A 19,943-nucleotide genomic window follows, 5' to 3' on the forward strand; every position below is an offset into this window, starting at 1 on the left:
GTAATGAACAAAACTAGACCTCCTACATAATATTTTTATGTATGTTTGACACCTTACTTCATGCAAATATACTGTATGTGTTACCAGTGTAAATATTTTATATGTCAAATGACCTTTTAATTTTATTGAATAAGTGAAAGTATTTTTGTTAAGTTATTCTATGATATATTGTGATAAAATAAATATAAGCATATTTTAAATGTTTCATTTTATTGTTATATGCCTAATAATAATAAACAATATAATATCCATCGAGTGTTGATTTAGGTTTTAATTCAATGAATCAAACTGGTATAAAAGAAGGTAAAAATATATTTTAAACAAAAGCATCTCAAAAAGTTTATAGCTTAGCATAATAATTTAAAAATAAATACATGTTTTGACTATTATTTTGGTACAATACAACTAGCTGTATGTAAAATATTAAAAGTCCTTACTATACAGTGAAGTAAATAAAATTTATATTTTAGTCTTATCTTACAAACATGATAGTACTATCAGAGAAATTAATTCATAAGTAAGTTGGCGATACTATCAACACTGACTTGACTTAACCCGGCCAAAAAACGTAGGGCCTCTGCCTATGTGTAAATTTTTCCAATGTTACTGCAAATACTTATTTCTCTGAATCAATAATAAATCATAACATAGGCTCTGATTTTAGCATCGCCAGGAAAATAATATTATCAACACTTGGTCGTATGTAAGCAGCTTCGATTTTAATGATTATCTTAATATTAAAATGGTTTTTTGGCAACACTGGTTTAATACGGCCAGTAGTTCGTGAAATACTGGCATTATACTAGAGTACACTGGCAACTTTACAGTACAATAGTGCCATCATCATGGCAACACTGGGTCGTACGTAAAATGCCGTTATCTTTTTCTATTTTGAGACAATACTATGACTTTATAGGTACGAAAGCGCTAAAATCGCCACTAACACGGCAATACTGGGTTGCACGTTGCCAGCGTGCGAGTGTGCGTGCGCGCCCATCCGCGCGGCGTAATAATTTATAGCGTGGTGGTAATTTTTACGATCTTAAAATTACTTATAAGACAACACTGGTATAATACGGCCAATAATATTACAAGTATGATACAGCCAGTATTGCTAATAGCATGGCGACACTGGGTTGCACGTAGCCAGCGTGCGAGTGTGCGTGCTCGCCCATCCGCGCGGCGTACTTAATGGCGTGATGGACGTAGTGCTGCTCGTGGACACTGTGGAAGAGATGGGCGAAGGGACCTGGAATGGGAAATTAAGTTTTGGCGTGTTGAATGACATTTTCATATTTGTATCATTATTGAAATATCATTGTATGTAAAACGTACAATATATTGTACGTTTATTTTTGAGGGCGTTAAAAGTTACTTTCTCCAAATTATTATTATTGTTACATACATAATATTATGTCGCCAAGTAAATTTAAATTCAATATTATCATGCGCGGTCCCAGAGCGGATTGATCACAGGGGAAACAGTGAAGGTTCATATTCAAGAAAGTTCGGTGAACTTACGTTTCTGCTGCTGCTGATGTTACCTTTGGCATAATTAATCAATACAGCGGTCTTCCCGGACCAATATTGTGGTCGCAGACCGTTGCAACATAATGAATGGTCCCTAGAACCCAGTAAAGTTTAGGTTTAAAAACCTATCTTACCTTTAGCATAAATAACGACGTCACCGCCGCCATGGCTGTTCTCATCCAACGGCACGGCCGCTATCTGCTCGTAAGTGTAGCTAGCAGTGTCCTGCCCGCTGGGGTCCGTGCGGACCGCGGTGCCGTTGTCGACGGCATAGTGTACGGACCCCGGCCCGCCCGTGCCGTACGCGAGAGTCGTGTAGTTTTTGTGGTCGTAGGGCGAAGGGCCGATTACTCCTGAAAGACATAGTGCATAAAAATAAATAATAATAACATAAAAATTAATTTGAAACAAATGTTCTCAGAAAGTCTACATGTAATGGTGTCTACCACCGGTTCGGGAACTAACCCGGCGAGAAGAACCGGCGTAAGAAACTTACGGGGCCACCTTTTACCAAAAAAGTGGAAAATAACAATAATAGCTTAAGCTAATTTACACTAGGTATGTAAAAAGTGGTACATACTGTAAGTATCTACAGAAAATATTTAAGAGCAAATGACAACCGCAACTCCGTTGCGCGAATTTCGTATAAAAAGTATCCTATGTCCTTTCCCGAGACGCCAAGTATCTGCATATCAAATTTCAGCATAATTGGTTTAGGGGTTGGGGCGTGGAGAGGTAACAAACAGATAGACAGACACACTTTCGCATTTAATTTTATAATATTAGTATGGATATTGGATGTGTTGTGAATCTGAAATAGAATAATTGATGAACAATATGCGCGTGGTATTCCGTAACTCGCGGTCGCAGCAGTTCCAACTCCCAATTGACTTTACCTTCGTGACTTACCGAAGACATCCGCCCCGCGGTCCGGATAGCCATTAATGGTGAGCGTGTGAGTATGGTCGGCGGTGACCACCACCAGCGTGTGATGGTCTACCAGGCGCAGGGCGGCGGCGACCGCGTCGTCCATCGCCCCGGCCTCGGAGACCGCGGTGCGCGCGCGGCCACGATGGTGCGCCATGTCGATGTTGCCGCCTTCCACCTGAGAAATATTCACATTGTGGGTATTTAGTAAGTACCAGATTAAAACCTAAACCAATGAACTATGAATAGTATCTATCTCAAAGTATCTTTCAGCAAAATCGGTTCAGCGGTTTGGGCGTGAAGAGGTAACAGATAGACAGATAGACAGACAGACGTACAGACACACTTTCGCATTACAATATTAGTAAGTAATAAGTAATATGGATACGTGTTAATACCATCAAGAAGAACCCATTGGGGTTTTTCCTCAGCACCCTGATGGCTGCCTCCGTCATGTTGACGATGGTGGGCATGCCGTCAGCTGACAGAGATTTCTCGTGCTCGTACTGGAGGTGCGCGTTTGAGAATATACCTGAAATCGATTAGAGTTCAAGCGCCAAAAATTTTAGCTCAATCGGGATTCGGGAGTAAGGATTTGGAAAATGTGACAATCATAATATTAGATCACGAAACTTAATTATTTAAAATTGCGAAAAAGAAAGAATAATTAAGAAGGAATACATAAAATATTGATGAAGGTTTATCTTATCAACAATACGTCCTATATATTTTAATATAAGGTAAAAAGTAAAATTAACTATAATTACAAATTGTAATAAAAAAACGTAGCGAAAAAAGGCACAATAAAATTTAAAAAAAAGGAGATTTCCGATACCGGGAATCGAACCCGAGCCTCCTGGGTGAGAGCCAGGTATCCTAGCCACTAGACCATATCGGAGTTATTAAATTTTACCAAATTACCGTACGTAAATAAATTACAAATAAATACATCCTAAAATCGATTTCACCCACGTGCAAAGTAGAAAATCGTAGCTATAGTCTTTATGCCATTTAAAATAAAATCTAAAATCGCAAAACAAGTTTCATTGATATTCCAAATATTTAAATTTGATTCTTATGCACCTAGTTCTAAGGTGGAAACTCACCAAGCAAGTAGTCAGTTTCGTCATAATCAACACTGCTAAGTTCGCCATAGTTCTCGACCACCTTATATTTCTGTCCTCTTGCCTGCTTATCATATTTGTACTTCTGTATGAGGTCCCTGCCGTCTTGTCTGGAGCAGCCCCATGAGCTGATAGGGTCGGATGGGGTCCCGGTGGCGTTGGGGACGAAGCCTTGACGACCACCACCCAAGATTACCTGTTTTTTTAAATCTTAATAATTACTAGGGTAAACAATGAACATGTTACATGACTAGTGATTGGACAGTAGGTTCTATTCATTGGACTGAGCACAAAAACACTATATTTATTAAGATTGCTTTAAAAACTACGGTTTTCTTTAAAATCAGGCGTTCTACATATTACTAACTTAACAGGCAGTTTTTAAAGCAACCTTAATATAAATATTGTGCTTAATGTGCTTTGTCCAATGACTGGTACTGTCCAATCACTAGTAATTTACCCTATAATATATCGGCGAATGGAGGCGGTAGCGGTCATTGACGTTTTTGGTCTAGGAGCTATATTCAGAGCACTACTTATGACATATTGTGTAACCATCCATACTATCTTAGTGTACCTATCAATCCATGTACCATCGAGGAAATTTATTCCTAGGCAATTGACGGACCTACGTTGTATGTTAAATACCTATACAACAAACCAAAGGTTTTTGGAATTTAGACAATCAGATCAGACGATATCAAAGATAATTATAATGTTGACGAATCGTTAATCGGAGTAGGTACTTTTTATAAGAATGTAATCTTAAAATGTATTAATATCTTACGTCACTGTATTATGTTGTCTAGACAGTATGCTTACTGTCGTTTATTGGTGGATAAACTGGATAAATATTCCAAGTATAAGGGCAGTCATTCATTTCTTATTATAAGTGTGGTAAAATTAACTGCAGATTATTTTGGGTATACCTACGATTTAATGCTTAGAGTCTACTAAAATGTCATACTCGAAGTTGAAAGAAACTCACGTTCTAGTAATCTCAACGTGAAATAAAAAAATGCTGTTGACGTGGGCGTGCGCCACCCGACGTGGTCAGTGTCACTTACAGTTTTTTAATCGGGCTACTTCCTATAAGCCAGGATCAACAGCTGCACAAACACGAAAAACTATTTTCTATAGTCTCACGGACTCCCGTCCCGAGGAACGCGCTAAACTGTCTTGGGACTCGTGACGCAATTAATCAGAAGAAAGATAGGTGTATTAGGAATCCAGTGCTACTAACCTGCAGGTCACTTCCAGGCCAGTCCTCCACCAGCCTGTCGCGCGTGGTCGCACTCCGACTGCCGCGCCGCGCTGTGCGCGTACATGGGCGCGAGTTGACGTGGACACTGTCACTCACCTGCAAGTCTCTCCCAGGCCAGTCCTCCACCAGCTGTCGCGCGTGGTCCTTGCACTTGGTGTCGCGCGGCATGGCGGCGTCGCACTCCCACTGCCGCGCCGCACTGTGCGCGTACATGGGCGCCGGCGTCGCGTGCGTTACGCGCATCGTGGTCACGAAACCTGGACGACGTGGTCTCGAAATACATATTTTAGCGCTCAATTCAAGATAGGAACACGTGAAGCGCATCAGACTGCCGTAAATTATGGAATGTACATGTGGTTTGGACTGCCAATCGGTATGTTAGTTTAAGGCACTAAAATGAGTTCAGTTTCGACAGCTAGCGTCACAGATTAATTACGAATGTTCGGATAACATACTTGAACATTCTAAAGCGAAGCGGTGTATGCTGTTTCCCTATCGCTATGGCGTTCCATTCAAATGCCTGTGGACTGCGACATAAGATACATGTACCTAAATAGACAAGAAGCAATAATGGGTGAGACACGTAAAGAGTAAAGACTAACTACACATACTTTGTGGGTCCACACCAAACATATACGGGGAATACCTGCACTCTTTCCAGCTCTCAAAGCCAATGCAGCCAGCGAGTCCAGCTTAGCTTTATCCTCGAGTGAGGCGTCACAGTCGTAGTGATCGACCGTTGCATCAACACCAACAGTGTGCTGGTTGGTCTTGACTCCGCAGAGCAGTGCTGTGGAGGTACAGGCGGAGTCGGGTACCATCTTATTCGCGGAGTAAGTCTGAAATGGTGGTGGTTTTTTATGTTGACTTTTTTTCGCTGGTAGATAGTGTGCCTGTTAGCCAGCCCTGGTTTTATAAATAGGCCATATACGGCCTATGGAGGGCCGGCAGATTTCGTACACGGGGCTGCGGAAATAAAGTGGCCTACACTTTTAAAAGTATAAATCAGGCACTGCTGTTAAATAAATTTGTATGTGGTTGGCTAGTTATAATTCGGTTGTTGCGACAATTATCTAAAAAGTGACAGGAAATAATATAACTTTTGTTTGATAAACAGTATGTAGCTAATTAAGCAAGTGGTTTTATTTTACGAAGTTTTACGTTATGATAACATTGTTAATTCAGTTATAACCATCATTACTAAACTAAGGGTCAGTTCACATTGCAACATGACGCGTCGATGAGGTTTTAAGACTCATGCAACATTTCAACAGTCAGCCAAAATTGCGGGCGGAAAGTCTGTCAATTTAATGTGTATCCTCTTGATGAGTACCTAAATAATAGTCAGTTTTAAATGGCTCATTAAAAAAACACGCGTCTCGTTACAACGTGTTGCCGTAATTAACTTTCCAATAATATTTATACTAGTATAAGTAATTAACAATAATCAAAACCAGTAAAATCGCCCAAGAACTTTGGACCGACCTTCAGTAAGCCAACATGCGGAAACTTCTCGTAACTCAACCGATGACCCTCCCCTCCCTTATGTATCCTTGTAGCGGTGACCGTGTTGGGTCCCATGCCGTCTCCTATGAAGAGGATCACGTTCTTGGCGACTCCCGTATTGAGGTGCACCCCCAGGGCTTCGTTTAGCTCATCCAGGGCTAGGGTCTTCCAGTATTCTGCGTCTGTGTTGAAATGTTTGTGGCTTGAAGGATTTCCTCCAAAATGATCGTAATATCATATGCAGGCCATAAACGCAAGGTCAACTGTTCAGCTAAACTGGAGCTGATTATGTAACAGATCTGTGCAGGTTTTGCCTCAGCTTTGCCTGACAGGCGTAACTGCGCAGGCAAACCTGTCAGGTACACCCTTGCGTTTATGGCCTGCTTTACATTTTGAGGGTCCGTACGTAGACTGTACAGGGTAAAACAGGACCCTATTTCTAGTTTCATTATCTACGTGATGTTGGGTTGTAACTTGTAAGGTCAATCAGCGAATAAGGATAGGGATAAAACAAGCCTAGGGTCAAGACAATTCTCAGAAAACCGGCGTGAAATATCGCTACTATACTTAAAAACAGAACATCAATAGGAATAAGAACTAGTTACTAGGAAGAGCTCTCTTCCGGCTGACATTGATTTTGTTCGAGCTTCCGGTAATAGGGAATTCAGGTAAACCTATTCATAGAACTTTGAAATAACATTTATGGACGGCACTCATCGCTCATCAGCAATGCATGCGCTCGGTGCCGGTCTATTTCCATAAACAAACCTTACAAGTAGATTAGGTAAACACGTAATCATTATTATAACAATTGACTAACAAAGTGTGTGGTCAATTCGTTCAGTTAGAACTTAGAACTATTATTTTATAAGGATACTTATTGCCTAATAAACAGAGGTAGGTACAAACTAAGAGTTGGATTATAGGTAATAGTTAAAATATTATGAATGCGTAATTATAATATAGACAAAACAACACTTTATAATCGTAATTAAACATTTAATTTCCCATTTAACAAGACGTATAATCTCAAACGGCTTTCATTAGGCCTAGATATTACTCCTAGATATTGCCTAATGAAAGTGTTTTACATTTCAATAGCCTTTTTACAGTTGAGGTTAAATTAATCCTTAATTTCTAACACAACAAATTGACTACAAAAACACAAAACAATTTACTCTAAACACATGGTTTAGTAAAATGCAGAATAAATGAATGCAGAATAAACAAAATGTAAACTAAAAACTAACCTTTTCGTAAAGAACATCGCACCGTTAAAACACAAGCAAGCAACACGAACACCCCGCTCACGCGCATGTTGACAACTGAATTTGACGTTTGATTTGAACTGTCAAACACCTGTCAAGATGTGGCGCGAAAGTTGTATGTTTCTTTTTATGCATCAGCGTTATCTTATCTTTGGTGTTAACTGATAATCATAATGTTATTCACGTAATTTCCTTGCAACAAATAATAATAATTATTATTACGTATACCTAACGTGATCATTTATTTTTTGGTCAGAGCGGGACATCTACGGGACCCCCCCCATTAATTTTAATTTCATTTTATTATTAACTAGATGTGTTGTTGTGTTTATCGCGCGCGAACCGTACATTTTTCCGAGATAAAAACTATCCTATTTCCTTTCCCGGGACTCAAAGTATCTTCATGCCAAACAGCAAAATCTGTTCAGTGGTTTGAGCATGAAATAGACAGAGAGACAGACAGACAGACACACTTTTGCATTTATAAGGATATTGATTATGAAAATATGGATAGCATACAGTTTAACAACATTTAACTAATTAAGTATAAAATATAACAGGTACCTACCTACAATTTACAAACAATATACTCTTATGTCTTAATCCAGATTCCAGAACCTGAACTACTACAATATCAATCAAAAATCATCGTTCGGTAATTCTTTAAGTGAAAGATTAATGAACATCCATGGAGAGTCCGACTGCATCGTCACGTTTTACAAACTAGTCTATAACGCATCTACGCCACAGATATTACTACCAAAATTATGCAAACGTAGTACGTCAGTTTGAAATGTCATGGGGTCAGGTAACTGACCTATTGTCACTCGATATAGGTCTGAGGTCACGGGGTCACAGGAACGATTATTGAGGTCAGGTTGCTCGATAATCTAGGTCTAGGAAATGGCACGGATAATATTTGGTTTGAAATAAATCAATGATAAATAATAATTAATAATCTATCTATTTATCATGTGGTTAGCAAAGGGATCTAGTAGTTATGGTAAAATTGTGTGTTTAACCTTAAATAGCGCATGAATGGGTCGGCTCTAATAGCATTTAATCACAGAAAAACCGGTGTAAATTATAGCTTGTATTGAATACGATTTCGGATAAATTGAGATCCAAGGTGCAAACTTAGATCTCATAATTTATAGACATATTAAATGACCAATGGGCCGGCTCGACCGAAGAAATACTACGGGCTCACAGAAAACCGGCGTGAAACAGCGCTTGCGCTGTGTTTCGCCAAATGAGTGAGCTTACCGGAGGCCCAGTCCCCTACCCTAATCCCTTCCCTACCCTCCCCTCCTTCTCGCCTAAGGCCGGCAAGGCATCCTGCAGCTTTTTCGATGTTACGAGTGTCCATGGGCGACGGATGTTGCTTTCCATCAGGTGACCCGTTTGCTCGTTAGTTACCTTATTTTATTACAAAAAAAATCCTATGAGAAAAATTCCTTGCCGTTAATCGCTTACCATCAGGTGCGCCAGCTCATTGACAATCGACAGTGAGAGTGGCGACGTGACAGGCCGCTGCATTGTTTGTTGATGGAGTCACTGGCGGCATCGATCGCCGGCGTGCGCAGCTTCCATTAAGGCGAAGCCGAAGCACCTTGAAATTGCAGGAAGGGAGCTAGGACGGTGCCCTAATTCTGTTGGACTGATTCGTAAGATTCTTCGCCTTCTTCTTTTTATTATGGTGGCCTCAGTGAGTTACCAATGTCAGAGTGATTTTGTACTGTCTTTGCTCTACTAGGATTCGTAAGATATTAGACCGATGTTTGTTCATTTGGTCCAAGATGCGAAATACAGTTTATGGTACAAAGACGATATTCTGCTGTTATTCAATAAATAAAATAGAAGTTCGTGGATACAGTTGGGTTAATTTATTTTAACATCACCTTATGCCTTCTTTTTTATTACCACGAACAACGAATAAACAAAAAGTAAATATAAGAAAAGCTATAAAAATAGTTACACGTACTAAGATGTTAACTGATTTAATTACATAACTATTAATCCAACTGGCAACCAGTGTATTAATTTTTTACGTTAACCAACTATGCAAATTACTGTCCCTATACTAAATTTCATACAGGCAACAATTAGGCACAATGATCGCCTGAAGCCACCTGCGTGCAGTTCCTGAAAATCGGATTGTATGTCCAATATTATGTACCCTTAAGGGTAAGTTCAGCGGATCCGGGAGATCATTCGCGCCGTCGCCAGGGGGTCACATGACTCGTGTGCTTTTGCACCCCTCGGCGTTTGGGGGTTAAAATGGTAAGCGAAAGTGTCCAGTGTTTTAGTGTTAAAGTGGTAGTAGGTTGAAGTGTTAAGTATTTTTTCTCCGAAAATGGTGCGACAAAAATAGTTATTAATATATTAATAAGCTTAGATTTGACACGAAAATTACTAATAAAAAAAAAACTGCAAAAAATATTTTGTTTCTTTTGCTAGTTTAGGTCAATATTACAAGTAAGTAAGGTTGGTAATGTGAAGTAATAAGTATTGATTTACTAAAAATAATTATTGACTTAAATATTAAAGTGTAAGGTTATCTAGCTAAACTACTATAAGTAATAAGACAACATATTTGGTTTTGCACAGTTTCCGTTGCCAATAATCTATAATATGGTTAATCCATCAATCACCAAGCGGCACCCGGCTGTAGCATAACAGTTTAAAAATTTATTGTGTCTGCGATTCCCATGATCGATTACATAAAAATTAATTATAAATCTTGTTAGTATTCCCAAATCGAGAACGGCTGAACTGATTTTGCGAATTATTTAGTCTGGAAAAATTCGTGGAAGTCCATGGTTTATATGGTAGGAAATTCAATATTTAAGAGTTAAGAGTCCTGGTGCCATCGCAGTTCTCATACAAACGTAATACCAAGATAATTTCCCATACCAGAATATTTACCATAAGTATATGAGTTATTATTTAGCTTAAGATAGTAATTAACTAGGTAAAAATATGAACGATTATAATATTTACATACTAAATTGTAATCGTTCATATTTTTTGGTATGTAAATATTTTGCAGTGAATCATTGTATACGAACCTAGGTAATTACTGTCTTAATCTGAATAATAACTCAAATGTGGTAAATATTCTCGTATGGGTGATGATCTTTGTATTACGTTTGTATTAGAATTGCGATGGCACCCGGACTCTTAAGTGATACGAACTTTACTGGTCATCTAGTTATACCTATGCACTATGTATTAATTAATAATTTAGTGTCATTCTCCTATTTGCAACATTTTGAAAGAGTCTTCTATATCTACCAATAGTGTCGTTCATCAGGTCATTGACATGGTGGGTTTATAAGCCCCCGGCCGAAGACACAGTTTTGGAATAAAATAGCATTAAATCGGTAAGCAAATGCCATTTAAATGCACCAGCATGAAAACTTTTCTTGCACCAAATGAGAAAATAAGCTTTCGCTTGCAAAGAGCACCAAATCTTACTTTATTGTAAGTAGTCTTTTTACGTGGAATTACGTATCACCGGCTTTATATTTTGATGTCACAATTTTAACGGCTTAACGGCTTGAAAATCGTCAGAGCTTATAATTTATATTATATTAAATCATTTTGAAGTCATTTATTGTAGGTAAGTATTACCATACCAGTCTATGGTGTTGATAAAGGTAAAAAGGTAGGTCATTATTTTATCTGTCTAATACCTGCTTTAAATATTGTAACCACTTAAAAATCTTTCCTAATATACCACGGGCGATATGTGCTCAGACGCCATTCTTTCTTATTTATATATAATATTATACATTTAATTTAGTATATTAAAAAATGCGTCTATCTGTCTGCCTGAGAAACCTACTTGGAGTCTCGTCTTGTAATGTTAATGCCTATTTCATCTGATTTGATTTCGGTTCTAGTTGATTTCTTCTCTGTTTGAGTCCAATTTTGTGTCAGCGCAACTACTGTTTTATTTTAGCGCAATAAGTTTTTCAAAACTTTATGTTCGCTTACCACATTTAGCCTATTGCCTGTTATCTATATTATGTCAATGATTGATTGATATTCCAGGCGAGGATGGAGCTCCCGGTGCTGGAGAAGTTCTGCTTCATCTTCGACCTGCGGACAGGATGCATGGTCATGGGGATTGTGCACTCGGTGAGTGATAGATTCAGCATGAATACGAGTAGACAGAGATATAGGGAATTGTGATAAGTCATGTTTGTTTATCTTTCACGCAAAAATTGCCGAGGGAATTTTGACTCTGATTGGTTGACTTTATTTAGGCTCTGGGTTAACTCAAATGAAGCTTATCGATATAATGCTTATATCAGAATGAAATCAAAATAATATTTATACAGAGTATTTCTTTTACAAAAACCGAACCGGTGGCAGGCACCTTAGAATCGTCTAAGGTCTACGGCCTACCACCGGTTCGGGAACTAACCCGGCAAGAAGAACCGGCTATTATTCTTAGTAATAGCCAATACTGTATAGCATATATTTCCCTTTGGATTTGCTTTAACTAAAATCCTGATTTATACTTTACGGGACAACTGTGGAGTGCTTAAAAATAAATCAAGCATATCACCTTACTTAGTCGGAGATCTCCATTTTGGGCTACCCTCATGTTCCAAATCTAGATTCTAGACTCGTAAAAGCATCTAGCCTGGCCATATTTATTGGCCTCTGTTAGAAAACCTCCGAAACACGGTCTTTAGAGACTTATCATCATATCCTAATTATCGTTCCAGATAATCACGCTGGTATTGGCGCTGGTGGTGATCACGTTCGCGTCGGAGCTGAAGGCGGCGGAGCGGGAGGGGGAGGGTGTGTCGGTGGTGTACACCATCGCCGTCATGGTGGTTGTGCTCCTGTGCCTCAAGTTCCTGCTGAACCTCGTCTTCGTGTACGCCGTGCACAAGGTAATATGCCATGGCATTCACGAAGTCCGTGCACAAGGTAATATGACATATTGGTCTGGCCACAGAATTACTTTTTTTATGTGGGCAAATTCAAGAGGTTGGGGCTTTTCTTATAGAAACATAAAAGTCAAAAGTAACTCTGTCAACGTTGCTACTTTTACAGTGAACTCTATACAGTGTGTAACAAAACTATCATGGGTCAATTTATACTAGCGCAGAGTGGAAGCGCATCGAAGCGAATTATTAAAACTGAACATAACAAATTCAACCCTAACTCCAAAGCATGAACGCACTTTACTACTTCTGAGAATTTAATAACCTCCTCCTTTTTGGAAGTCGGTTAAGAAGGCGTGCGCATCCGCGCGAATTCCCGTGGATGCGCCGCGCCCGCCCAACGCTGATTGGCCTCACATGGTTATGTGTGCGTTACGCTCTGGAGTAAAGGTTGAATTTTCTGTGTTCAGTTATTGGAAATTCGCTTCGATGCGCTTCGACTCTGCGCTAGTATAAATTGACCCTAAGTGATAATACTTTAGGGTGTGTATGTGCCTCTGAGTTCACTGTCAGCGCTGAAATACTCGTAGTAACTTTTTTTAACTTTTGTATTAGCAAACTCTTGACGCTGGTAGGCTTGCCCATACAATTCACAAAAAAAAAATTGTATAAGAAAATAAAGATTTCATCAAATTTTTGAGGCACAGAAGTTAATAACAAAAAAAGAAGAAGGGAATAACAAAAAACAATGTTAAATTATAAATAAGTTTATTAATCACTACATTTTCAATTTCCAGGACAAGACAGCTATAATGAAGAAGTACTGCATCTTCTGGGTGATCCTGCTGGTGCTGTTCGTGATCGGCTTCCTCAAGACCATGTCCCACATGAGCGCCGGACACGTCATAGCGCAGATCGTGTTCATTGGTCAGTGCCTACCGTGCTTACTACTTCTCCCTTTTAAAAAGATCGACACTGTCCCCACGTTCCACTTGACGTTAAAAACGATCAAAACGCTCAAAATAGGAGGCATTTTGAAATTTGATCGTTTTTAACGTCAAGTGGAACGCGGGGTGTGTATAGCCTATACAGGGATGGTGAACCTTTTCGTATCAACGTGTCCTTTTCTGAAGAAGTTATAAACGTGCCATTCGATATTTTTGCTTTTTGATTCAGCGCGTATTTAAAAATTTTCCTAATTTGGTGCTCACTATTGCAGACTGAAGAGATGGTTAGCCTTCGTTGTTGGTAAAATAGTTATTTCGATACTAATTTTGTGATGACACGAGTCACGACTCACGTGCCACTGGTGGCACGCATACCATTGGTCCGCCATCCTTGGCCAATAGGAAATGGCGTAACGAAACTGCAGCAAATTGATGTTGCTAATCCGAAACGTGTGCTTGAGTCTTGACACATGCTGCTAACTAGCAAACTAAGGGTTAGTTTTAGCAAGTTCCCTTATAAAAAGAAAGTGGAGCTTGAGAGCTTCCTAGTGTCTAAACCTAAAAGTGCTATATTATATACTTGTCATAATATTTTGCTGCTATGCTTTTCCTGCACTATATCTACATAATTTATAATATGACAACGTATTTTCCTTGTCTGACAAGTTACAAAAGTAGCTTGAAAAATCATTACAAAACGTATAGCTATAAAGGTACAATTCCGTGCATCGCGATTGATCGCGGCCGCGCGCGGCCGTGTCTTGAAGAAGGTACAATTCCGTGCATCGCGATCGATCGCGGCCGCGCGCGGCCTACGACTGTCGTCGACCGCGCGCGGCCGTGTCTTGAATAAGGTACAATTCCGTGCATCGCGATCGATCGCGGCTATAATTATGCACAATATCAATAAAATCATCATCAACAAAAGATAAGATAGATGCAGATAATAGTGACACTCGTAGCAGCGGCGTAGCGCATCGTAGCGCGACCACTTAGTGATAAAACTTTCCCCTGAACAATGAAAATAAAAAGGAAAACTATTGTAATTTACAAATTGGTAGATTTTTTTTACCACTGGATTTTTACAACTGGAGGCTGACTCTACGACGCACCACGTCACGCTACGTTACGCTACGACGTGCTACGGTTCTCTACGATGGGCTACGACATGCTACGATGCGCTACGCTGATGCTACGAATACCAATTTAATAGGGATATAACGTGAAGGAAGGAGACAAGGGATTATCTAAGCTATCTTAATATTTTATGAAATTAAAAGTTTGCATAATATATTTTATTATGCCAAAGTAAATACGAATTTTTATTCTAAGTAAATATAATTTTCTTTTATTATTTTTTTCAGCCGAGAACGTGTACAATATAATAATAATTAGGAGTTACTTGATGTCGATCAACGAAGACGGAGTCCTGTAGGTAACTATTACATCTACTCCGTTTTAACTCATTTTGATAAATATGTAAACAATAATAATATGCATGACCGGCTTTTGTGCTACCAAATTGAATATCGCCTATTATCGGTGCCATGAAGAAATTCACTGGTAGGTGCTGTGGAAGAAATTGATTCCTAGGCAGTTGACGGACCTACGTCATTTGGTCGGGTTATGTCAATTTCATATTAGACGTGATCTGACGGCTATATTTGACGTAATGCGACCAAATTACGTAGGTCCACCACCTGCCTATAGGAATCAACTTCTCTGAATATACACAAGTTGTTGAATTATTTTTGTTGTTTACATTTAAATCAAAATGAATCGAAACAGAGTAAACTGTGATTATTTTTATACGTATTTATTTCGATTTGTAAAGAAGTTTAAATTGTTATTGTAATATTACATTTATAAATATTAACTATTGCTTAAATAACTTTAACAGTGAACAATATTGTAACCTGATATTTTACTAACCAGTGTAATCTAAGTGTTGTTTTGATAATAAATCATATTTTTTCTGATTGTATTATAAAAGACAAAGGGGTTGATCTATCATATTTTATCATAATCCTTATATCAAATTACATAATCAAAAAAATATATTTACCTTATCGAAAATAACTTTAAATAGGTATCGAATTATTAACAATTTTGTGGACCATAAATACATATGATGAATACGATAGAAAAGCCTCTTTATCAGACTCGATCTAAAACATAAAAATTTTTTTTTTAAGTATTTAGAATGCAAAATTATTTATAACTTATTTTATTTTATAAATACTTATTTTCTGTATTTGCAAAATCTCGCAAATAATTATAAATTATATTTCTCAGAAGTCTATTTTACATTTTGTTATGCTTTAATAAAACTGCATTTTTTCTGACAGTACATTGTCAGAAAAAAGCTTTCAAGAAGAAATCCAATCTGCTAAAAATTAATTTCCTTGATTCTACAAAATACGAACCGTGATGCAGTGTATATCCGAACTGTACACATTTAAACGTAAATTGTACTGAACTGTTAATATTAAATGTATTAAAATTGCTAGGATCCGAAATTCTTAAGTTTTTTTTAAATATTTAATTGATTGAAAGTATTTAATATTGAATCACCTTGTTGTAAGAACTATCCAATCGTGCATTGTTTCTCTCTTGTGCCGAACAGAATAAGAAACATTTCGACTCTATCTTCGAAATTTCTAGTCAGTGGACCTTATTTTTCTACTACAAACCTAAAAGTTACAACTATAAAAGTTGTTATTTTATATAGATTTATCATTCAACCTTTTTAACAAGTTTTAGATACTTACCTACTTGTATTTTATAATATTAATGTTTTACAAATACAGTCTATCCTACTGAAATCTATTTTGAAATATTTGTATTAAAAGCAAAATTTACTAAAATAACTAAAATTACTACGAGCATAATATTATAATATTAAAAAACACGCCATACACAATGTGTTCGGAGTTCTTTTGCTTTATTTTTTAAATTTTATATATCAGTTATGACTTATGGCTTATGAGCATGACCACCTTTGGAGATATACAACTTGGTCACCAAATATATGCACTCAGAAGAAAATATAAAACCTATAGCAACTGAACTAATATCACAGACTAAAGAGTTCGTCACACACACATAATTATTACACATAGTTTTATTACATGTGTGCGCGTGTGTATGTGTGTACAATGTACATGTATGTGTACCTATTGCTGTGTGTACAGTGTACACGACGAGGCGTAGTTTGCCGGACTCAAATCTCATGCAATTCTTTACAGAACTCTATATTACATTCTGGTCAGAGTCTATCATACTATGAACCTGGATTCCAGCAGTATCCTTTGCTGATTTAAGTTGTACAAAGAAAATGTGTATTCGTTACCAAAGCGACGAAGTAGAAAGAAAAAGTGGTAAATAAATGTACTATTTCTTCTTTCTCCGTCATCGCTTTTAATACTTTGGTAGCGCAAAACCGCGCTAAGTTTTCTATCTTCTTTTTCTTTCTCTCCTCTGGTTTTTGTGCTCATTGGTATTATAATCATATTATGTACTGTCGAATAAATTGATTCCTAGGCAGTTGACGGACCTACGTCAGTTGGTTGGGTTTAATTTCAATTCAATAAGAGTCGTGATTATAGAGTGACTAGGTTTGACGTAAGTCGTAACCAACCAAATTATGTAGGTCCGCTATTTGCCTAGGAACCAACTTCTCTGAATATACTTACCTACCTAACGTTACACGCAGTATTAAATGTCTATTTACTCTAGCATCTAGCAGTTAGCACTAGCGATGGGACCTATATCGTAGTCCTATAGCTTGTATTAATCAACTGAATCGACAATAAAACGTCCTTTGCTTTAATTAGTTATAGTTTTGTGAGAATATTGTGTGACTCAAATAAAGTGCAGATGATAGACAAAGTTTGTGGTGATGTCACCAACGCACAGAATAGTTTAGGTGGATTTGACATTAACTGCAGCACTCAGAGACGTTTAATGATGATTAATCTTCAATTTAATGAAGAATTTGACAGATATTATATGGGGATTTGTCGAAATCTTCCTTTACAATAAAGTAAATATTATTAATTATCTATGAGTGCAATAGTTAGAGCCAGTTTCACCATTTATTGGTTGAATTCACCATTTAGTTTTTGTACAAATATAAAGAAAAAAAATGGAGTAAAAAACAAGAAAGATAACATTATAATTATTTATTCGACGAATTAGTCTAACCTACATATTATTAATTACCTTGTGAGTTGTTTAGCTGACGTACAAGCAAAATTATAATCAATATGTATGTCGTCTGCTACTTAAGGACCTATCTCACCTGGAGCATTCGCCTATAAAAAAAAAACCTCAAAAATGATATTATATAAGTGCTTAAAACTCAATTAAGCTGTCAGTAATGTTTTTTATGCATTGTGTATTTTCAAAATATAGACATTAAAATTTTCGTTTAGCGTGAATCAGTTCCAGTTTCCCCAAAGCCCTAGCCCTTGTTCCAGTGATCTGCCTGCCCAAATATAATATTATTGTCATTTCTAGTTATTTCTTTCCTATTTATCGTTGGGAAAACTTTTACATGCCCTGCTGTATGATTCAAAATTTAAACCAGAAAGATACATACCTCGTAGTTTATCCTTCTTTCTCCTCTCATGCAAATGCTCTAGGTAAGAGAGCGACGATAACTTTGAAGAAAAAAAAGAAATAAAACAATGAAAACTTTACCATCCGCCCAATTTTGAAACATTTTTTTGGTTGAGAAAATATAATAGCGAAGGATTATATGATATTTTTAAGGAAAAGATTTTAAGTGTGGTGGGAAAACCTATTTTCTCAATTTCATGTTCGAACAATTATTTTGTTTTTCTACCGAAAGTAAAGTTACGTAATAAGAAAATAATATTTTAATAGGTAATGCTTAATTTTGAATATAATATTTCTATAAGTACAGAAATGTTTTTGTAAATTATCTTGTGAATGTTTTAAACAAATTTAATCATATAGGTTTGAAATTATTAATATACAGTTCAAATTAATACTTTACGAATTGTTATTTGTACAATATATTACATAGTGGCCAGTAAACGGATGTACTACTTTTATACGCAAAGTGGCACATTGGATCTGTCGGCTACTGTACATTAACGGCCGTTCCCAATATTTGATCTATCTCTGGTTTTGCCCTACTAGAGATAGGAATAGCTCACATTAGACATTAGAGACATATATTTTATGTCAATTGTGAGCTATTCCTATCTCTAGTAGGGCAAAACCAGAGATAGATCAAATATTGGGAATGGCCGTTAGTGTCCATTAAATATAAGTTCCTATTACAACTTAGTTCATGGTTATTTATTATTAAAATATGTATAAGATATTATACGTAAAACAATGAGGCTTATGCCCAAATTCTTCGACGTTTAAAGGGCAATTTTTTCTAAGGCCGATATTAAACGTTTAAGGTTTGGAAGTCCAAGGAATAAATATATCAGCGTCAGCATTAATACGGAATGGACTAATGGTCATTCCCACCAACTGCTCCCTAACGCTAGGGTCTTTTAGGTTCATGCTTTTCTTACGTTTAGTATGTTGGTAAAAACATAAAATACGTCTTAACCAACGATTTTTCGTTTTTAATTTAAGTAACATAAAAATTGGTGAAATCTTAATATAGGCATAGCGGTTGGTGAAAACGGCCATTACAATCGTCTAAATAATTGCATAATTTGCTAATGACGGTAAAGTCTAAAATAAAAACTGTGTAAGAAGGAAACGAAAAGGAACGAGAAATTATGCTTTTTGTTAAAATGTGTTCAATATTTCAACTATTGTGTTTGAAGTAATATTCACAAACAAACAGACGAATATTGTTAGTGAGGATGTGCCATCAAATAATTAAAAAAACTCGAAAGAACTTATTCGACATATCTAGTATAGATGTTGATAAAAATATACTATTGTAAGATTAATGTTAGATAGTATGTAGGTATATGTGCCATAGAAGTATTAAGCTACGTAGCACCTATGATGTTTGCCACTATCGTTAATGTTATTTTATATGTTATATCTTTATTAAGTTTACAAATAAAAAACATTATGTTATAAATAATCTAACATTTACTAGTTTCAACAGAGAAAAATGTACTGGATTAGGGACCTATTAGATAGAGAGCGGTCACGCGTTCAAGCGTTCTGCGTTTGAGCGGTCAGTCACACAGAAGAAATTATAACGCGGTCAGAACGCCCCCTGTGTATTTGCGCCCCAATTGTAAGGAATTGACATAAGCGTACCATAATATGAACTCACCATTCATGTCATGTCAATAATTGCTAACTTTGATCGGCGATTCTATAAAGAACAGATAAAGAAAACGTGTTGGCTAAGCTCTCTGATATATTTGGGATAGAACTCTACATATCTTCTGCACAAACCTGTTCAATTTGGATGCTTTAACCCTCCGCATACCAGGTGAAAAATTCAAACGTCCCAT

The 19,943-nt window shown here is 37.1% G+C and overlaps 2 protein-coding genes and 1 non-coding gene across 5 annotated transcripts; 1 reads left to right on the forward strand and 2 right to left on the reverse strand.

Moving 5' to 3' along the window:
- Nucleotides 1-465: 465 nt before the first annotated feature.
- Nucleotides 466-7,668, reverse strand: LOC121734582 (alkaline phosphatase, tissue-nonspecific isozyme). 2 transcript variants are annotated; one of them, XM_042125157.1, is made up of 9 exons: nt 7,602-7,668; nt 6,331-6,533; nt 5,492-5,684; nt 4,942-5,102; nt 3,564-3,777; nt 2,856-2,989; nt 2,440-2,635; nt 1,665-1,883; nt 466-1,249 (listed from the first exon to the last, which is right to left on the reverse strand). In XM_042125157.1, the coding sequence occupies exons 1-9, from the start codon at nt 7,666-7,668 to the stop codon at nt 1,089-1,091; spliced, it is 1,548 nt and encodes a 515-aa protein (XP_041981091.1). In that variant the 3' UTR covers nt 466-1,088. The 2 variants fall into 2 exon arrangements, with proteins under 2 accessions (XP_041981091.1, XP_041981092.1); XM_042125158.1 differs by lacking the exon at nt 6,331-6,533 and having other exon boundaries at nt 7,602-7,663.
- On the reverse strand, nt 3,284-3,355 carry Trnae-cuc. The gene has a single exon. It is a non-coding gene; the product is annotated as a tRNA-Glu (tRNA).
- Nucleotides 7,669-9,843: 2,175 nt separating the features above from the next.
- Nucleotides 9,844-17,468, forward strand: LOC121734584. Of its 2 annotated transcripts, XM_042125165.1 has the most exons (7): nt 9,846-9,902; nt 10,936-11,005; nt 11,679-11,765; nt 12,362-12,532; nt 13,324-13,453; nt 14,838-15,164; nt 17,126-17,468. In XM_042125165.1, the coding sequence occupies exons 3-6, from the start codon at nt 11,685-11,687 to the stop codon at nt 14,906-14,908; spliced, it is 453 nt and encodes a 150-aa protein (XP_041981099.1). In that variant the 5' UTR covers nt 9,846-9,902; nt 10,936-11,005; nt 11,679-11,684; the 3' UTR covers nt 14,909-15,164; nt 17,126-17,468. The 2 variants fall into 2 exon arrangements, with proteins under 2 accessions (XP_041981098.1, XP_041981099.1); XM_042125164.1 differs by lacking the exon at nt 10,936-11,005 and having other exon boundaries at nt 9,844-9,902.
- Nucleotides 17,469-19,943: the final 2,475 nt, after the last annotated feature.

Source organism: Aricia agestis, chromosome 16 (assembly GCF_905147365.1).
Source record: "Aricia agestis chromosome 16, ilAriAges1.1, whole genome shotgun sequence".
Lineage (NCBI taxonomy): Eukaryota > Metazoa > Arthropoda > Insecta > Lepidoptera > Lycaenidae > Aricia > Aricia agestis.